At 37.1% G+C, this 22,258-nt stretch overlaps 1 protein-coding gene across 3 annotated transcripts in view; it reads right to left on the bottom strand.

The window, feature by feature from the left end:
* The window catches only part of LOC114149258 (IQ motif and SEC7 domain-containing protein 1-like), a 125,507-nt gene that overhangs the window by 68,838 nt on the left and 34,411 nt on the right, over positions 1 to 22,258 (bottom strand). For all 3 annotated transcript variants that reach the window (XM_028024961.1, XM_028025021.1, XM_028025011.1), the window contains exon 3: positions 18,810 to 18,917. In XM_028024961.1, the coding sequence (XP_027880762.1) occupies positions 18,810 to 18,917 (108 nt within the window). The remainder of the gene's footprint in view (positions 1 to 18,809; positions 18,918 to 22,258) is intronic.

Below are 22,258 nucleotides of genomic sequence, written 5' to 3'. Positions count from 1 at the left end.
TTTTACAGATCAGTTGCTGCTAACATCTCTGAGCTTTATAATGCCAGACATGCCCAGAGATGTATGGCTTGCACAGAGGTTGCATCATGAAACCAGCGAGGATGTCTGATAAGCTCTGCTAAGGTCCAAACAATGGACATTTTATTTCAGTTCTTTGATTATGAACTGAAAAATGACGTTTTGGCTGCAAAATGAGTCAGAATTGATGCTGTAAAATACATACAGCAGCCACATTGTGCTGTGCCTCTGCTAAATAATGCATATGATAATGTTGTTCAAGCTCTCACCAGGTAACAGCAACTAAAGCGGGACGGTTGTCAGGGATGGGAGAGGGTGAAAAGAAAAACAGACTCCTACGTGCACACACACACACACGACTACACGCAAGTTTGTAGTTCTACTCATACTAGGGCTTTGTTTGGACTCTAATTAATTCCAGTATGTTAGTCTGCAACTCTAACCCTACATAGTATATTTCTAAATATAAAAGTATCTGCAGCATTAGGACCAGGATTTAGTCCCTGTAAGGCCTATTTGTCTTCAGAAAGTTAATGAAAATACAAGAAAAATTCATAAAAAGGAAACAAAGAAACATACACCTACACACAATCATGGAACAGAAATCCCAGGCTGATGGCCTCCAGTCTCAGCCTGGAGACTGAGAGGGTCTCCAGAGCGGTATGCTTGATGCAGTGCTGTTGATATCTTGATCTTTAAGGTCAAAGAGAATAATAACATCAGACCTCTGTCTTTTTTGTTAATGAACCTGTCTGGTGTAGTAATGGTGTATGCACATCATCTAATCGTGATTACATCCACTGCGTAATTGCTTCAGTCTGTAATCATCAAGCATGAGAGCTCTTTCCGCCGTCAGACATACTGATCATGAAGTGCTGCGTGAGACTGTGCATGCGATAGGACACCCTGTGTGATGTGTGAACAAGCACAGCGCTACACTATATCTGAAACAAGCTCTACCTTTTATTTCACTCGATATTTTGAATGCTGGGGCCTCCGACTTACAGAGCTTTGCACTTTGAACCGCTTAACTCTTGTAATGCAGCTCTTCTCATGTCACTTCTAGACAGTTAATTTGTGGGAATTTTCTCTAAATGTCAAGTACAATTCCACCAAAGCCTGACATGTAACTTCACTTCCAGGCCAATTTGCGTGCCCTCACTGCTGCACAATGTGTGTACTACGTGCTGGTGTGTGTGAACAATGGCTTCTTACAGGAGTGGAGAGGAAAGCTCAACTCTACAACTGAAAGTCATGTCTTTAAGATCCAGCAAAGACCGGATATAGGACCTGTGAGATACACCATCCCTGTATGCCAATAGCTAATTGAAATACAAGGATAGAGCTCTAAGGGAATCATCTAGTTGGTATCAAAATACTATTTTATGTCTGTCAACGTGTGTTCACTGAGGTTTGGTTTAATTCAACAAAAGAAAAAGGAACAGTGTGATGCAGTCTTTGAGGAAGACTGGAAATAAGACAGCACAGAAAAACCCAATTTAAAACTTATTTCAATAATTGTTATACAAATTTATTTTTTGAGACACAGTGATACATTTCAAACTTTTTTGAGTTAATTTTGATAATTATAGCCTTTAGCTAACTGTAAATTACAAAAACAAAAGTACATTGTTATGTTATGGCCATGTGATGGCCTATACAATCATGGGGACTATCAAGATCTGCTGGCTTGCTAATTATCCAGCAGATTGGAGGGTAAGCTACAAAAGGGCACACCGTAAAAAGCTTACCATTTAACCTGGTGCTGTATCTACATATATTAATGAATAGTTGCTTGGTAGGAAGAAGTACTGTTGAAAAATGTGTACCCACTACAAATATAACTGCTGCTTTGAGGGAATTGTGCAGCAAAGTCCATCAGAGAGTTTGTTGTACAATTCTTTTCACCACACTGACTTATCCAGGGGCTGCAAATGTCACATTGCTTCTGCTATATCCATAATGAACCAGAGACAATGTCAGAAGTGTCTTACCTGGGCAGAGGAGGAAAAAGACTGGACTGTTGCTCAGAGACTTACATTTTCAGGCAAATTTAGCATTTCTTTTAGAAATGACGACCCAAAAATCTGGTGGTAAAGTTGAGAGGTATGGAGTCCAAGCTGCTTAGGGTCCAATGTGAGGTTTTTTTTTTGCACTCGGTCATGATTTGAACAGCCATGTTATCTATTGATGTTGGTCCAGTGTGCTTTATCAAGTCCAAAGCCAGTGCAGCCGTATACCAGAAAATTTTAGAGCACCTCATGCTTCCCTCTGTTGACGAGCTTTATGGAAATGCTGATTTCATTTTCCAGTGGGATTTGGCATCTGCCCACACTGTAGTACGAAGCGACCCCTAGGCAGCTCCAAACTACTCCACGGTCGATATATAATCTCCCTTGGCACTGGATCCCTCACAGGCCTGAATGTAAACCTAAACTGCAAATGTACAAAAAGTTAAAGGGACCCTTTAAAAGACTGACAGAGGGTCCAACTTTGTGGAAGCTGCTTTGTGGGCTTTTAGATGTACAAATATTGCACATGTTGGTGTTCTTCTCCCAACCTCCCCGCTGTCCTCTCTCACCATATGGCCCCTTTTTGATCCAGCTGGCCGTGGTGAACAGTCCGATGTGAGCTGCTTAACTCTAGCTGCAGGATTCTGTTCAGGACTGCACAGACGGCGTGCACTCCAATTCACAAACCCATGGCATGCACAGCTACTCATTCTTATTAGGGTAAAAATACAAAAACCTCCATAATAATCTGAATTATTAGTATATTCCCAATTTCCACAGTTTATTTGTGCAGTTTGAAGTATTTATTTCTCACAGTGGTCTGAAGTTTTCCTAAAAAATTCAAATGTCTTTTGAAACCATAAGCAATTTTAAACTGAAGAAATAACATAAAACGTTATAATTCCTAAGCTTCAAAAGAAACTTTAAAAATGTGCGGTCAGATTGTTTTGTAGCATATCAGCCAAGAAGAACTTGGCGATCAAAGAGCTTAGTCCTGCAAAGCTGACCTGTCAGCTTCTGAATGAGAACATTAGAACCTGACTGATAAAGAAAAATCTGTGTTTCAAAGAATTAAAGCTGCTAGAGAAATCAGAGGAAAGGAAGCAAATTACTAACCGTGGCCTGTGGATCATGATTTTCATAAATATGTTGGAATTGCTGATTTTTCCCCTCTACTTGATCAGAAAACAAGGTGAGCTATAAATTGACAAAATCATTTTCCTTTGAAGTATGTCTTGTAAATAAAAAATGTTTAGCTAATAAATAATTGCATCAAATCTGTGATCTTTGTTTTTGTAGCAAAGTAAAAAAAACCAAATGCAATAGAGATGATTGTTTTTTTCCAAGAAGCTATATGACAGATTTTGTGAGAGTGGGTGGATTTTGTTTTTCTCCAGCAGTTGTGTCCTTCTTGACCTCCTTCTTGTAGAGCAGTAGCTGCTCAGTGAGCAATGCCTGGTAGGAACTGAACCCAATCATGAGACGACACTCATCACAACAGTACAGCTCTCTCCACTAATTTTATGAGATCATCCGAAAGCTCTTGATGAAAATGGTAAAAACTAAACAAACCCGCACACACCGATCTTTACTTTTATCCTTGCTCCCTTCCCTTATTAAAAAACTTATTCACACAAATGGATTCTCCGTTCCCTTTTCCCAATAGTACAATCATTTCAGTATAGCTAAACATTATGTATTTTTTTTATTACAATACCAAACCCTTTTTGAAGTATTAGTCAAATTTTTAGCTTCCATTTATTTAAGAACATTGTAAAAACTGAGTAAATTATTCAGATTTCCTGACATTAATGATCAGAAACACTGGTGAGTTGTAAAACTGAGGATGCTCAGATCAGATTAATAAAAAAAGCAGAGAAAAAGGAGTGAGACACCAGACGGCCTTATTAGATCTTTAACAGCGGTGAGTCATGTCCTTGCACTTGAGCTGAGACAATTAACCTTTGAGTCAAGCCTACAAGGATTAAAAACTGCCAACTCTGACAATGGCTTATAAACCATCTAAGCATATTTTTATGCAAAGAAGTTTAAATTGTTTTTTCCTGCCATTTAAACAACTACAGGGCCTTAAAAAGTATGTACAGGTTGTCACGTTACAACCATAAACCTCAAGGTCTATTATTAGGATGTGATGCGATGATCAACATGAGGTAGTGCATGTTTCTGAAAATTAAAATTTTTAGGCGGGTTTATAATAAAAAGCAAGAAAGGTCATTATGGAACACACCTGACAGGTCAAGGATAAGATTGGGATGGCAGTTCACTTTCAAGCAGTACATCAACCCAAACATACAGTCAAAGCAGCAAAATTGGAAATCTGTGGTTGATTTATAATATTGGAAATATCCTTTGAAAACTAATGTTGACAGATATTCTTTATCCAATCTGACTAAGACTAAACTAATTTACAAAGAACAGGCAACAATATCAGTCTCTAAACCAAAAAAACTGGAATTACAGTGAAAGTTGATTTTTACGAAGTCTTGACTCAGAAGAGCCAGATATAAAAACACTACACACTTTTTGGATTTTATTAGTAGAAAAGCTAAAACGCATGCATCCTTTCCTTCCTCCTCCAAATTATGCCCAATTTTAATCTAAAACTATGATTAAATAAAGTCAAGTTTGTGATTTTTAAATTCAACTGGATATTAGAGCTTTTGCAAGACACTATTGTCAAATTTATTTTATTATAATACATGTAGTCAGTAATCAGGCAATATCAACAACGTGTTCATTTCCCAAAATAATAAGCGAACCATCCAAGGTTTCTTACCCTTTGCTCGCCTAGTTTAGTGATATTGGGAGTTGATCTGGCTGACATAAACACAGATAACACAAGTACTGAAGGTCAGAAACACCATGTTTTGTGTTTGCCCTCTAACAGACTGATTCATCACTTTGCAACAACAGACCTTCAACCCGTCTTTGCCTTTATTTTGTGTATGAACCCAAGGAAGCTCTCATATGCACACACACTTATGTGGGAGCCACAGCGCTTAAGAAAAATCTTCTAACAGTGAAAACCAAACAGAGAGATTTTTTTGTTTTGTTTTCTAAGACATGCAGCTCTGTAGAGATTTGGCCTCCTCTCATGAGGCTTCCTCTTAATTCAAACATCTTCAAAACAGAGAGTTGGCGAGAGCTAATCATTTCCTGGGTGATTGATGCTACAAACCACAAGATGGCAGTGCATGATCTACTCTGCCTGAGGAAGCCGCTGTCCCTTTCTCTCTCTCTCTCTCCATAAACCAATGCTGCTGTTAAAAAAAAACCTAATTGAAGTGTTTATGTATCACAGGATTAGACAACAGTTACATGTATGTGATCTCAAACATTTTTACTGCAGTTACACACAAAAAAATAAAAATATAACAACCTATCGCCACTTTCATTATTTCAGCTTTGATGTGTTTAGTTATCAGCAACTTCCTCTGATTAAAACACACCCATAAAGTTTTTTTGTTCCATATAAATATTTTTCCAACCTCCCCAGTAACAGCGTTTAAACGCCTCCCCTCGTGTTTAGATAAGAGACCTCTCCGCCCTGCTCTGGGCATGAGAGACGAGAGGTTTAGTTCCCCTGCTGTTTTCCATGTTATGGCTCTGCACGGCCTCTCTGCGCCTCACTGGCAGAGGGCTCTGCCGCTGTGCAAAGGCTCCTTCTGTTCCCTGCTTGGCCTCAAGCCTGAGAAGATCAGAAGTAGAAGACAGACGAGCTTTTCACTGGCAGGCCAAACAAAGCGCTGTCTCTCTCTGTCTGAATGTGACACACAGACAAGAGCGTGACCCCCCCAGCCAGCAGCTGAGTCTCTTTGCTGCCATCACAAAGATTTAGACTTCAGTAGAAAAGCTGATATCAGTAGATGAACTGATATCTGTAAAAAGCCACTCACCACCTCACACACACAACTGTATTAGTTTTAGAAAATGTACCTCGAATACTTTTATCCCAGCAAAAACACTAGTAAACTGATGTAAAAAGATACTATTTTGAAACGCATAACATATTAGAAAAAAAAATCAGATGGCATCAAAGAGCATCCTTTTTGTTGATGATTTGCTGACTGAGAGTTTTTTGTTTTCTATTTATTTTTATTGTAATGAACAGAAAATAAAATTTTGATTTCCAAATACTTGGCCTGTTGATCACTGAACAAAGCCCATCTTAGGAGGACAGCTTTTCAACATTGGTAAGTAATTATGGAATACCTCTTATACATTTTAGTCAAATTAATAACACTAAAATTATTTGTTTCAGTTTAAATAACCAGGTAAAATAAATTCACTTCCACATCTATTAGATAAAAAACTTATTTTCTTTTCTCCTTCAGTCTCTCCTGTAGTATTTTCACATTTTACTTTGAGATTTGTCCACATTTTTATATGCAGTATTTTACAAAATTGTCATGTATGCAGAGAGGAAGCAGTCTTTTTTTTTTTTATTAGGTCCAAGTCGCATCAGACTTTCACAGGCAATTCCCAGTCAAGTTTTATTTCTTTTAATTCAAGTTCAAATCAATTCTCAAGTCTCTAATTAAATACATATTTCTCCTTTCATGCCATTTATAGTCTGACTATGAACTTCTTCACAGTTTAAGTCTAAGTCAAGTCTTGAGTCCTGGGGATGAAAGTCAGTCAGGTCTGGAATCTGTTTTTGTGAATAAAGTGTGACTTGGGTCATTATGTCAATTCAACAGCTCTGGTGTGACATCTTAAGATGCATCAGAAATTAAAATCCAAAGTATTATGATGACAAAGTCTAATAATGCTCTAAAATGTGAGAAGAGCTATAAACAGGACTTACAAATAGATAAAAGCACTAAGTCGGTTGTTGATTTACATGATTTAGTGGAGATGCTTGTAGGTTCCACCAGTAGTCTGGGATACAAGTACATGTCGCTGGTATTCTGTATTCTGGGGAGTTGTAGCTGAAAAGTTTGATAAACACAAATCTAGAGCATAACTATCTGAATCAATAGTTTTTTTTGTTCACCATCCAAAGATACAACACAAATTCAAACACACACCAATATATATCCAGGTCAACCCTCTTGTCAATAAGTTGTTGCACATGTTCAGGATCCTTAAAAATCAGCTGAGATCGGTCGTGAGTGCTCTCCGATCTTTAGGAAACTAGTGAAAAGTGTGACACACCTTGCTCTATTAGCTGATCTGTGTGACGCTCTCTTTACATCTGCTCGATCTGAGCAGCTTTGGAACAGCAAATTTCTATTATCAGTCTGGCAGACAGATCTGAAACGCTTTGAGGCTCTTTTGCCTAATATCACTGGTGCGTGGAGCTGATGAAAGGATAAGCTGTGAGGGAGTTGCAGTATCGCTAATCTATCACTTGATCTAATTATCCAACCGAAGTGGCACAGGATAATATGGTAGCAGTGAAGCTGGGAAAGAGAAAAAAAGCATGACACGTCGTTGCTACAGTGTGAAACATCTGTTTCATGTTGTTTCACTCTGAGGCTTTCTGAATCACACTAACATCACATGAACATACCACGCACCTATCTGGGTACTTACTGCTGAACCAATATGATCGCTGTGGACTTGCAACCCTTTCTTAACCTCGAATAAAACACAAATTCCCACCTTTGTGATTGATTCTGATTTTATAATCAAATTGCTTGATTATGCATGCAGTTTTTAGATTGAAAAGTTTTCTTTTCCACCCCATCAGCTAAAAGAGAAATTGAAATTAATATTTTACAAGAGCAGTTGTCTTGATAATGACATTGCAATTCAGAGAGACGGCTTGCTGCCTGATATCTGATTCGGGGGGGTTGAAGGCAACGCAGATAGCAGGCTGTGTGCTCGCTGAAACCATAATAGTGTGTAAAAGGACAAATTGGTTATTATGACTGAAGGTAATCACGTACTTTCATGCTGACAGCTTTCGCCTTTAAACCAGATGGAACAGAACAAACTGAAATACAGTTTATAAATAGAAACATGTTAGGAACCATCATTTTAAGGGTTTTTAAGAATAGAGAGAAGTGTAAATCAAGATAATTTCAACGGTTCCCATGAAACATCCATACTGTGTATTGGTTAGATTCCTGAATATTAAATGTTTTAGTTATTTATTACTGTTTTTACCACATTTGTTTCATGTGTTCTGCTATTGTTCAGTGCACCAAGTTTTGTTGTCCTCGTTCAGCGACAATAAAGACATTTATTCACTCACACAAATGGAAAGTGGAGATAAAAAGCAAACACAACCCCATTCAAACAGATTTTGTGATGTCATATTAATAATATGTTAAATAATTTCAAAACATTTTCCAGTAAAATGTGACATGATGACACTATGTACAATTCAACTGGAACAACAAAAATAGCATAAGTAGAAAGATATGAGCAGAAAAGCTGCAAAGGTTTGCTTAAATGTGAAACCGTTAACACTGTTTTGATTCAGTCTTAGTTTCCTGTCATCAACCTCACTGAACATTTACATTCAAAATTAAGTTCAGCAGTCCTAGTCGAATTTTACTGACGTGCTCTTTTACATCCTTTTTCTAAAGCTACAGTTTGCAGGCGTGCTAAAAAGTACCAACAATTATATCATTGTGCAAAGGTATCAGTCAGCAGATCTGGCACAGAAACAGTACAGCATTTTCTTATTGAAATCAAAGTTGGAAATGAGTTAATTCTGATGCACATAAAAGGGTAATCAATATAGCTGATTCCTGCCTACCTTTCACTGCATCAAAGTCCCTAAAAATATTATGGCATAGCTGCTTAGAGGCAAAATAGTGTGCATACACACCACACACTCTGTGCATGGTCTCAGCAGAAGATAATGCCGATAGGATCATCAGTAGGACTGAGTGAAGTGAAAGGAACACTGCAAAAACTTTCTCCCACCTGACTTTCTGTCAAAGAAACTCATTCTAAGCCGAAAGGAAAAACCATGTGCTCCTTGATCAGAAGCATGCATTTCCTCAGATCCAGCCTCAGAGTACCGAACTGAGCCTGTAATTAACTGTTGGGGAATATGGTGACGAAACAGAAGCTGGGAACCTCAAAGACAGCGTTCCCAGGAGTTCAGACTCATTACTGAAGTGGGTCTTTGGTTCTATAGGCCTATTAAATAATTGTGAAGTTGTGATTTCCCATCTGGTGGCATCAAAATTTTACAATACAAACAGCAGTAAATAAAAAGCCCAATAAAGATGGATTTCCTACAGCTGGTGGAATGTTATGTTCAGCAGAAGCCATTTTCTTTATTCCTTTTTTTTTGGCCCAGCAGTATTTCATCCCCACAATAACTGCTCATTTATTTACCAAACACTGTCTGCTGCCACATACAATAAATGTTTATTGTGCTGTTAAGGCCTGTCTCAAAATGACTTCAGTTATAGTCATCCCTCACAAAGGGGAAACGCTCTGATGAGATAGTTACAATTAATGCCACAATGCGGGGTTCATGAACCTACACATGGGAAGACGTTTCCACTTCCACAGCGTGTCGTTTTCCACCGTGTTCAGTTCTGCGACATGCTCTTATGAGCTGCCTTTCTGCCTCAAGCAGTCAGCAAATAACAGGGCAGCTGCTTCAGCAGCAGAGGCAGCGTCTCCGCGATTCTAAATCGATAGGCTCTGATTCTGCAGTGCTATTATTTAAAACGCCTGGAGATAATCACAGGTTCTGTCCTGAAATGGACATTCACTGTAATGAAGAACATAATGCGTATGAGTTATTTATGCGGCTCATTCTAATGATCACCAACCAATTAGGAGGCGTAACCTAAATATGTGCCGAATGTCTAGTGAGCCTAAAATGTTTTGGGAGCGTTCAAGAGATGACACTTTAAAAGGCCTTGAGGGTTCATAGATTTAGTCAAAACAAACTGCTATGCATGCCAGATGTAGTCTGAGTTTACGACAACGCTAGTCGTTCCTGCACCGTTTATCATTTGGGAAAGGTTTCTCTTAGATGAGCAAAATTGAAAATTTTATGTTGTTCATTTAGAAAACCAGGCTATGAATGTAATGACTTGGTGTTCAAGTAAAGCGTCAAATTTTTTGTTTCTCCTGCTTATTTTATTGTAATGTTACACATTGCTTCATGGAAAGGAAGTCTTAAATCTCCATACTGATTTTGACTGATAGACATATGAACGTAAATATAACTTACCGTAGTTTAACCCTATTAAAGGCCTTGCGCCGCAACACAGAGAGGAGTATAAATACGTGATGCCAAGCCTATAATCTATATCTATACCTATAAATCCAATCAGATTTTTCATGACTGACGACACAGAATGAGAGACGAGGAGAGTCGGAGAAAGTGGCAGAACTGAGACCTGCCAGAGGTTTTTTCGACTGAGAGGAAGGAGAAAAATCTAAAGTAAAGGGGGAGAAAAGGGAAATCAAAAGAGAAGCGTGAAGTCAGGAAAAAGGAGAAGCACAGCAAGCATCTTGGGTATTTAAAAGCCTTCATTCAGCCTTGAGCTGGACTTGATGGGTGCAGAGAGGCAGGGAGGTCTTAACTCTACACAGGACTGAACTAGAAGGCAGCTGCAGGCAATGAATGCAGCAGCTACTTCACAGGCAGTACACCAATCAGTTCAAACTTTTTTTTTTCTCTTGGATTTAATTTAATGATGACAAGGACGTGCCTTGGACAGGAAGGTTGTTTCCTCCTTAATTGATGAGTTCATCTGTACTTCTGTAAGATTTGGAGATATATTCTATAAAAACCTTGTTCTCTTCATGTAAACCCTACAGTACAAAGCTATCCTCCTGTCTAACATTGCTTTTTGACGTCTACTCTTCCTGACCACTCCACTTTTACAGTCTCAGTCTGACATTAACACACTTCCTGCATTTATCTCTCAATGCCACAGAGCATTCAGCAGACACTGGAGAACAGGGCGACCATGGAGCCAAGAGAAAACAAAAAAAAACAGCCAAACATTTTTAGAACAAAAGCTGCAGGTGTGAAAAATGTTGCAGATCGTCATCACACAGAAGGACATAGTCAAATAATATTAATAGGTGAAAGAAAATGCAAGCTTTGGACTGGAGTCAGGTCAATTTAGGACAACACTTTCCCTTGGGGTCTCATACGGAAGAGGATTAGGGCCACTGAAAAAAAAAAATTATGGCCCAGAAAAAAAAAAAATCTCTGAATTTTCATGTAAAAAAAAAAAAAAGAAAAAATTAAGTGTCCTGAAAAAAAAAAAAAAAAAAAAAAAAAATTCAGTGTCCCGAAAAAAAAAAAAAAAAAAATTTCAGTGTCCAAAAAAAAAATAAAAAAATTTTCAGTGTCCCGAAAAAAAAAAAAAAATTCTGTGTCCCAGAAAAAAGAAAAAATTCAGAAACCACAATTCTGACTTTTTGCTAATAAAATGTTACTTTACCCAATACTTTCCTGGTATGGTTTTCAATATGTTGATTAAGCTCATTTTCTATTTGAGCAGGTCTAAAAGCTATAGTCTAAATGCATTAAAAGACAGTTATCCCTGATAATTACTAAAAATATATAAACTGTTGCATTTGAAGGAAGTCAAAAAAGCGCTCTAAAAATGTTCTCATGTTTTTTGGAATTTAGAAAATACAATTTTGCTAATTCTAACTAACTTAGAACAAGAAACGTTGGGGTGGTGCGGTGGAAAAGCACAACCCATGTATGGAGGCCTCAGTCCTGAATGTGGACATCACAGGTTCAAGCCCCGGACTGATGACCTGTGCTGTGTAGCTTCATTACTGGCTTTCCTGTCTGATCACTCTCAAAGGAAGAGCAAATAAAACCTTAAAAAGTAGGAAAAGTTTTGTCTTATAACGTCAGACAGTGAGAAAAAAATTGCACATGACTTTTTTTATTATTATTTTTTTTTTTTATTATATATATTTTTTTACATTAATCAACTGCTCATAAATATCTGGTATCAACTCTACTATGCAAACTCTTGGTAAACAAAACAATGAAGTTCATTTGTATTTCACAAAGAACTGGTTTTCATGTGTTCAATTTATGACGTAATTCTTGCTGTACTGCCATTTTGTTCACATCTCAACCATACATTGTCAATATCTTTAGTTTAACAGAACAGCATTGTGTTTGAAAAAAAATTATATTTTTCATTAATCATAATGCATACCCATTTAAAAGGATTGATATTTGGTACATAACTGATTATCATAGAACAATAATTAACTTTGCATCAGCGTTGTTTCTTCAAATGACAGTGTGAAAGCAAAACAAACTATGGATTGGGAAATGAAAACATGTCAACAAAACTGTATGTTTTACTTTTATCAGCACAGTAACAGCTTGAAGACTAATGTCAGGTCAAATCAGAACTCTACAATAAAATTATGACAGCAATAAACTTTCATGTTCTAGCAGAATGATGTCGAAAATGTTATGTTTGCTTGCACACAATATGTCTTTAATTAAATGCAGTGCAGGAAGTCCTGTTTAGAGGGCACCTATCAGACATTGCAAAAACTATCAAATGGCATGATCGAGATAAACAGCAACACTTTTTAAATTATCTTTATGCGCACTGAAAGTTACGGAGCCCCCTGAATTTTTTTTTTTTTTTTTTTTTGGGACACTGAAATTTTTTTTTTTTTTTTTTTTTTTTTGGGACACTGAATTTTTTTTTTTTTTTTTTTTTTTGGGACACTGAAATTTTTTTTTTTTTTTTTTTTTTTGGGACACTGAAATTTTTTTTTTTTTTTTTTCGGGACACTGAAATTTTTCTTTTTTTTTTTTTTTTCATGAAAATTCAGAGATTTTTTTTTTTTTCTGGGCCATAATTTTTTTTTTTTCAGTGGCCCTAATCCTCTTCCGTAGTCTCATTATAATATTTTAGTGTAGATTTTCTGACTTTTGTTGAGATTAAGTGTTGCACAGCCTGGCATTCTCAGGAAGCCATTTTAACTGTATTAACTTATTGGCCGGTGAAACATTTTTTAAGCTAATGGGAGCTAAAATATAACAATTAAAACTCACATTCAGGTAATATCCATTTTTATTCGGTTTATTCCATATTTACTCTTTTAATGTTCAGTTCTTTTTTTAGTTTATTTCTCCCTCTCCCACTGTGGCCTGCTGGCTCAGGATTACTGTCTATGAAAAACGCACACAAAAACTACAGAGAAAGGACATTACATACATCGAGGAACACGTCTATAAATTTGACGAGGACGTTATGACAGAGATCAGGTATTTTAGTGCATTTGGTCAAGTTCAGAAATGCTAATTTAGCAGAAGCATTATAGTGCATGTTTCATTTACCTGTGCTGATCATTACATCAGCTCAAGCATGTTGCTGTCCAGGGTGCTATACCCCGAGGAATTCCCAAATCCCTGTATAGTCACAAGCCTATAATGAATACATAGTACAGTGTAATACATGTAATAGTTGAAAGGATTGTTTTCCTTTCAACTGAATAAAGGAAAAATCTCCCAGCAGTCTCTTAACGCTGCTTGTATATCACCATCACTTGACAATTGTCAGCAAAGCTGGAAGAAATTTGACTTATTTATCAAGATTATGTCTCCTGAGAAAATTGTCAACGTATTCCTATCCACAAGCTCACTTCTGTTCTTTCTGGAACATCTGAATCTGTTTTTTATTATTATTACTATTATTTGAAGATCTGTCATGCTGTCTCTGGATGATCACTGGAATTTATTTTTCTGAAAGGTTTACTTACTTTCTTGTTGAAGTTACTGACAGTTTAGGAGGATTTCTTTTCTCTACAGCAAACCCCAACAAGAAAGGTTTCAATAACAGTGGTCAGTTGATCATTTGCTCTTTAAAGTGAAACAATAAATCTTTGCTCCAATCTTAAATATTGGTTGCAACTGTTGCAGAGAGGTGCTCACTTGTGCACACAAATTTGCACACAGAATCATCATAACATGCACTGATTCATATACATTTCGACACAGGAAGTAAGTCATCACATCTAAGCCTTTAGAGCGCTTGTTAAGTCCCTTACACATGCAGATCAAATGTGTCTTATGCATGTAGTTGTTGAAAGCAAGAGAAGAGCTTAAGCACAGAAAAAGAAAACCAGCAGGGTGAGACACAAGGAGTGCAAACACGTACGGAGATGGAAGGAGAAGAATACAACAGCAGTCCTGATTCAAGAATATCCCTGGAGTATTTTTTCACTATTACAGTAAGGCAGTCGTTCTGCTTGCTTTTGAATCTGACTGCTCGTCTCCAGAGATTGCTCCGACTCCAGCTTTGAGCACGTCTCTGAGTAGCATAGCTCGAACGTCAAGATTCATATATTAATTTCCAATATCTTCTCAAGCTCAGAACTCAGAGGCTAAAATAAATCATGGAGCTATTAAAAAATAAGAGTTCTGAAAACCTAAGCATACAACACCTTGCAAAAGTATTTATACCCCTTCAACTTCTGCACATTTTCTCATGCTTCAATATTAGCTAGCTTAAATGGTGTATAATTGTGAAGTGGGAGTAAAATCAATCAAACAAGTTTATTTGTATAGCACATTTCAGCAACAAGGCAGTTCAGAGTGCTTTACATCATGAAAACATAAAAATATTGTAAAAACTGTGAAATCAGTCATAATGACAGTTTTCAACTTTTTTTTTACAACTATAAATCTGAAATGTTGGCACTATCACTTATTCCCCAAACTAATACCATGTTTTACTGCAATTGGGGAATGTCTACAACATTTGGCAAAAATGTATGTCCATTTATCTTTGCAAATGAGCTCAATATTTATATCTGGATTTTGACTGAATCATTTCTGCTTTGATCAAAACCATTCCATTGTAGCTCTGACTGTGTATTCAAGCTGGAAGGTGAACTTCTGCCCCAGTCTCAAGTCTTTTGCTGCTTTAAACACAATTCTTCCCAGGATTACCCTGTGTTTAGCTCTACCCATCTTCCAAACCATTTCGACTAAGGATATGCTGTGTTCAGAATGATGTGCGGTTTCAGTTTTCAGACTTTGGTGAATTAAAAAAAAAAAAACATGAGTCATTTACTTTCCCCTTCACAATTAGCCATTACCTTGTGATGTTCTATCACACACAAGCTAAATAAGATTCCAAAAATTTTGCAGCATCAATGTGAAAAATCTGAAAGAAGTTAAGTTTCGAACGTTACTGTAAATGACTGGGCAACAACAACTCAACACAGGTCAGACTCCCCCTTTTCCAAACAACACAAATTTATAATGAATAATTCAGTCCTCCAAATTCTTTGGATAATTAAAGTTTTTTTCCTCAGCATGTTCTATTATGCAACACACATACATCTAAACCAAGCGAGGCAATGAGCACGCTGCCGGGCATGGCACCGCATGTCAGAAGTGGCAAAGTAATTAATATTTCACCCACTCGTTTCACATTAACACCACACAAACACAGTCAGAAAACACAGTCGCAAGAATCAGTCACTCATCAGGAGTCTCACACAGCCGCAGAGCTTCAGCGGGAAATGATTACACAACATCTTTCCTCATTTCGCTTCAAACACAATGTGAAAAATGCTGTTTTCCAGTGACTCCATGGTCAACATTACATTCCACATCAATGCAACATCCCGAGTTCAAATCTGGTGCATGACCTTTGTCACGTTGTGGTGAGAGAGCTTCCACTACCGAAGGAAATCATCCCTCAAAAATAATTCATAACAAGACAGTCATGATGGAGGCCTCAGCATTTGCTTTCAATCCGTTTCGTGCAGCTATTCATTTTTTAAACTTTCCTTCAGCCATGGACAGTGTGTTTGTGTTTTCCAAAGCATGCATTCAGCAAGCTGCCCACTCATATTCATTGTTACACTTCAAACTGGCCTGAAATGTTTGACACAATAAACAGCTGAACAATGAGCTTCACAGTGTCACGGATGCTTGACACAGAAAATACAGAAAGAATGGAAAGACTGGCACAAATGACCTTTTCTAGCCAGAGAAACCTGAAACGAAACGTTGGTGTTGGTTGATGTACAAATCCCTGAAGGAAATCCATTTGGAAAACAGGATTGAACTGTTTGTTTGTGAATTAGATGAATGATCAGCCTGTAGTGAATCTGTTTCTGAGAACACTTCACAGCTGATCCTGATACACCGTTTGTTGCACATTTGTTTCAATGTGTAGAACTACAGAAATACTCCCCCATCTTATCAGCAGTGTTATCTTTACTCAGCTGCTGATATTAGAACCAATGCATATGCAATCACTAAGTTACCACTGACTTTTAAATTTACAGTGACAGAGAGACTGTATTGACTGGCGCACCTTTCTGCCTTTCTGTATCTTGTCACCTTCTCTGTATGCTGCCCACAAACAGCTGCTGAGTAGGAAAGAGCTCCTAGAGAGAATCTGAAATATTAAATTATAAGATGTTCAAAGCAAATCACTAAGCTACGGAAGAACGAGAGCAACTTTTTCTGCAAGTTGTGTCTCCACATTATTAACTGAAACCACACTAAAATATTTTATAAAAAGAATGATCGAGTCATATTTAAAAAAATTAAAAAAAAATTTACCATGCTAACATTAACCTTGCACTTCACAAACTTCATTGTCAGCTGGAGCAAAATGTCACTTTCTACTGTATACATTGGCTCAGGAACACTTTTACAAATAAATGATAAAACCACATTTTAGACACCTTAATAGCCATAAATAGCAACATGTTATAGCAAAATACAATGATCAACACACAACACAGAAATGCCTGAAGCAGCAGCACATCATCAGTACAATAATTGGCCGATATATTTTTTAATTGTGTGATGGAAAAATTACAATAAGGTCACATCTGCTAGTCATGTTATATGAAATGCTTATGAACTCTCACCAAAAGCACTATTTGGTTTACATGTAGAAGGTTGGAAGTTGTTTTCTACAGCTGCATCAGAACCAGACTGTCTCGCCCTTTGTTGTTAATTCTTTATCCTTGGTATAAAACTCATGTGTCGTCTCTGCCTGACAGAGCTTTTCATCCAGACCTGCTTCATTATTGATTGTCATATGAGCTCTTTGTATTGTGCGCAATATATGAATAAACCTGATTGAGTGATTTCACTTGAACAGTGCTTGGAAATAGTATTTTTTTTTTCCCACGACAATTGCAATACATATGCTAGGTTACAAGAAAAGCATTTCAGTTAACATGTCCGACAATTTACAGTTTTTCACTGGACCGTAATAAATTACGTTGGTTATGTCTGACTGTCCGACGTGTTTTCACAAACAATTCCGATAATTTATGCAACTGGCTCCACCACGAGCTGACTCCGCCATGAACTGAATAACCAACTTGAAACACAAAAATGTAAATATAACTGATGAGATGAAAAGAAACGAGCTAATGTGCAAGGCCAGAAAACTGCAGCAACAAAGAATTCAAACCAGACCAAAGCCAGAAAAAAAAACTGTTTATACCAGCAGAAATATGACCATAGTGGAGTCCCTTTGCAAAGCTCCCTCTCATCAGAATTTAACCTAACAAGAATTCTGATTCATTTTTGTAAACCGCTGTACCCCTAATGCTAACCCTTTTTTGGACCAGACTATGCTGACTGTCAGAATACCTGAAACTCCCAGTCGACTGTATAGAAAGCAAAAAGGATTGTCATGTTCTCCAGCCACAAAATCAAAATCATGCTAAAAGCATCATACCATGCTAAAAGCATGGTATGTTGAATAATGGAAGTTCCATTATTCTTTTGATAAGAAAAACTAGCTTCTTTGCCATGTTCCACAACTCTTAGCTCCAAATAATACTGCAGTTTTTGAGAATCAATCCAGCGAGGACAAAGAAACAGATTTTCATGGAGGCACACAGCATTCAGCCATTATCAGTTAGCAATCAGCTGATTGTAATTGTGCCAGGATAATCCTGCTGTACAGTAAACAAAGCTTCTCAGCTGCTTACAGTCATCATAATCCATTTAACCTAATAGCCTTAAGCTGTTTTTAAAAATGACTCACTAAGCAACAATCAAGCGAAGACGAGAGGAGCGGATAAATAAGTGAATTAATCAGTGACGTTTTTGCAATTTAACAAAGTCTAAAAACAACTTGCAAATGTTTCTCATCAGACACTGAACAGCTTTTTTTGTAGAACTTCTTTTTTTTAAACCGTGAAGAAAGATTTATTTTTGTGCTGCACATGAGCCAAAAGTGGGCTATGGATTAAGCGCATATTTCTTTTTAATGATGAAGCACAAAGCACTAGGAGGCAGCTCTGAAACTCTCACAAGTCTTTTGAAGCTCCCACTAGTCAGTCCCACAGATTTGACAGACTGCTCCCTTTTTCTCCTTGCTTGCCGAGAAGGTTTCTGAAGGTCTGAGCTCAGTGCAGGCTAATGGCTCAGCAGGACTGAAGGCTCATTTCAGACAAGATCATATTTCATTAAGGCTGAACCTGATTATCTCCTCCTATAGTGCACTTGGTCACAAAAAGATGAGCGTACACATCAGGAGAACAAAACAGAGGCTCCCAGACCTGCATTCATGAAACGCTGATGACTGGAGAACAGCTGCAAAGCCTCCAACATTAGGACACGGCAAAGTTTGCTGCTGTCAAGCTGTCACTCCCGATACATCTGACGAAGAAAGGCTAACTACAGCAGGGCATTGATTTTAGCTGGGACAACTTCTAGACAATGACAGAAGGAAGACAGAAAGCCACTGGTGTTTGGATATGATATATACATGCTGCTCTTATTAAGAGACACACTGCACATTTACAACTGTAACACCAAATAATATCTTACTGTACCCAAAGGACGCAGACTTCCACTTGCGGCAGGGGATGACCCTCTTGCAACCTTCGGATCCTAACCTCCCGGGATTTTCTGTGGCTTCAACCGGCAGTGATGCATGCCTCCTAAAAAAAGAAAGAAAAAAGGACAAACAGTGTCACAGCACAACACAAACCTGCAAACATGTGATGACAGATCGGAGGAGAAAAATTATCAGTGAAACTGCCACTTGGCAATGAAGCATTAATTATTTGAAGGACTAATTCTCTTTGTGGTTTCCACTTTTCCCAATATTTTGTTTTGGAATAATGAATTTTCATAGGAGTAATTAAACATTTCAGATATAAACTGCAAACTGGAAATGACACATTTCAGTTTTATGGATACAATATGTCATCAAAAGGAAAAAAAAGTAATTTGCTAAACAATATCTTTTTATCTGTTTGGCACAAATAATTCTATTAAAGCATATTACCTGAATTCATTTTTAACATATTAAAAGATAAGCTATAAGAACAGAGAAATGGCCACAGGTCCCACTATTAACAACTACAATCGACGTATAAACTGTACCTATTACTGCCTGCGGCTCGTCAATTAGAGCAATGAGTTTGTATTCTGTTTTTTTTTTTTTTATTTATGTTCTATTGATCATATTTCTGTTATTTTTGAGGCATTTATTTTAATTTTCTCTCTTCTATTTTGTAAAAAGTCACTACAACTATTGAGCTGGTTGTTTTTGACATTTACACAGCTTTTCTTAGGAAGCTGGGATTGGTTTTACACCATCTCCAAGCAATTAAGTGAAATACACCTGCACTGAACTACCAACGTTTTACTCTTTAAATTACAGTAAAATTTAGCTGTACAGATATTGAGGAACCTAACTGTATTAATTTAAGATGGTATATCACTCATATGGCTTAGTTTTGAACATATTATTGTTCTTAAACTGAACTTTTCTCCATATTTCTCAAATCTCCCTTTGTATAAAACACAATCTCTCAAAAAATCCCAGTCTGCTCAGACTGAGAGAAACTGAATTGTGAGCAATAATATCATCTAGTCCCAAAAACATTAGAAAAGAAGAAAGGCATTGACTTTTTCGGACACACATACATATATATTAAAGATATTAAAACTATGTACATACATTAATGTACTTACATTTTAGAATGTAAACACTGAACATTATCTACTAGATAATGTACATTCGTTGATCAGCTATGAGTCATATGCACCATGATGTGCAATATTTCTCTTGATCTGTATTTTCATAGTTACATTTTCTAAACAAGTGTTCATCAGCAATAACAGGCTAATAGAAATTATAATCTTGTCCAATATGGAGGATCACAGAAAGGAAAAGCCAATAGGACTTAGGTTTAATTGTAAAGCATGTTACCTCACTTTTAAGCTTTGTTTGTATTCTACACAACAGTGTTGTATATAGAGATCTCCTAAGAGGCATGTCTCTCTCATCTATTGTTTACTAATGTTTTAACAAAACAAAGCCTTTTGGTTGATTCAAATGGATGAAGCACAGTTCTTAAGCTTGCAGCCCAACACTAAGAACAAAGTTGTAACCCGATTATTTCAGTACCAGATCGAGAAATCCAACTTTATTCAACATTATTTCAAAACCACAACGATTTTCCATCGTATTCTTCCCTTAAATGAGATGGCAGAGAAAATATCAGGGTGGTAGATCATTTCTGCCCCTCCACCACTTGTTGCTGTGCAGCTGGGTGTAAGACTGTTATACCTTCAGATATTTGTATTACTCTTTAAAGACCACAAAAGCATTTAATAGCATTAATGAGTCTTAATTATATATTAAAATGTAATGTTACAAATAACATTAGTAAAATTCTATTATCAATGTATTATTTTGGGAGCATTAAAGCAATTTGATCATGTCATACAACTGAATCTCAGTCAACTATTTATAAATGTAAAGCGTTTATTGCTTTTAACTTTAGTTATTATGGCTTAGAACTAATACCAAAACTCAGTCCTTCATAAAAATGGAATATTTTATAATATGACTTTTGACCAGCATTGACATACAACACTGCTCAGCCTGATACCCTCAGCATGCTCTGTCCAAGCACAGTAATGGAAAGTTGAGTGGAAGAAAAAAGTGTTGTAGAAAAGGTTGCACAAGCTACAGAGATCTTAACCTTGCAAGGACTGTGAAGCAAATATATATATAAAAAAACTTAAATAAATGCTTTGTGTATTAAATTTACGAGCTTGAATATTTTGTAATTACTTAAAGGAGATGCATCTGTATATTTCTGTTTTTGAAATTCTGTGTGAATACAGCGAAACGCTGGTATTTTAACTGAAGGTTATCATGTCATCAGAATCCCATACCAGCCCGTGCTACTCAGAAGATAATGTCATTATGTCAGATCTATGCTCTGCTTTTCTTTTTTCCAAGCATTAAATTAATTTTATTGTTTAAAACAAGTTGCAGACACAAATCCAGCTCTGAAATCCAGAGAGACAGCAGAGGCTGATTGTGTCATGCCTACCGCCATTTGCTGCTGTTTCTGCATAATGAAATATTAATTTGAAATATGCAAATTCAGGATTCAGAGCTCTGGACCTTAACTAAGAAGGAATTCACTCAGTTTCTCACCTTTAGCTACTCCAGGGGTGACACCAAGTCAAATGCTGTGAAGTTTTTTTCAAACCTGAAAGTGGCAAAGCTGCTTTAGAAAGCTTCTCTTCCCCAGACAGAGATGTGTTGCAGACGAAGCCCTATGTCTGCTGTACTATTCTCGCATACACAGGTTACTGTAAATAGAGTTCATGTATAATGGAGTGGATTTAAATAGCACTCCTCTCGCCTTGTTGGTCTAACAAGTCCTATAGGCTGCCCCCCACTTTGGCTTTTGTCCATCATAAAAAATCATCAAACACTATTTGACATTTGGAGGAGTAGCGACTTCAGTTGCTTCCTTTAGATTCTACATATGAGTTGGGGGATGGATATCAATGCAGCAAAAACTCCTCTTTTATGTTTTAAGAAACTTAAATTTAACCGGAAGGGCCCTTACACTCATCCTTTCATATTCCACACCGATGCCTAAGTTTACATTTTCATGTAAAATTTTAGAAAAGTTAGTCTTGAATCTATTCACATCACATTTGAACTTTTACAGTTTTAAAAGTTAAAATGAATAGAGTCAAGTCATAAAAAATAAGTCTAATTTTAGATCAAAAACAGCACTATTGGGCGTGCCGTGTTTGGAGGCCTTGAGTCCACGACGCGGCCGTTGCGGGTTCGACTCCCGGACTCGGCGACATTTGTCGCATGTCCTCCCCCCTCTCCTTCCCCCTTTCCTGTCAGCCTACTTTCAAAAAATAAGGGACACTAGAGCCCACAAAAAGACCCCCTGGTGGGGTACAAAAAAAAAACAAAAAACAGCATTATTAAAGATCTGGGATGATTTTA

Source organism: Xiphophorus couchianus, chromosome 1 (genome assembly GCF_001444195.1).
Source record: "Xiphophorus couchianus chromosome 1, X_couchianus-1.0, whole genome shotgun sequence".
NCBI classification, from domain to species: domain Eukaryota; kingdom Metazoa; phylum Chordata; class Actinopteri; order Cyprinodontiformes; family Poeciliidae; genus Xiphophorus; species Xiphophorus couchianus.
Note: the sequence above shows the minus strand (reverse complement) of the source record. Positions and strands in the feature narration are given on the sequence as shown.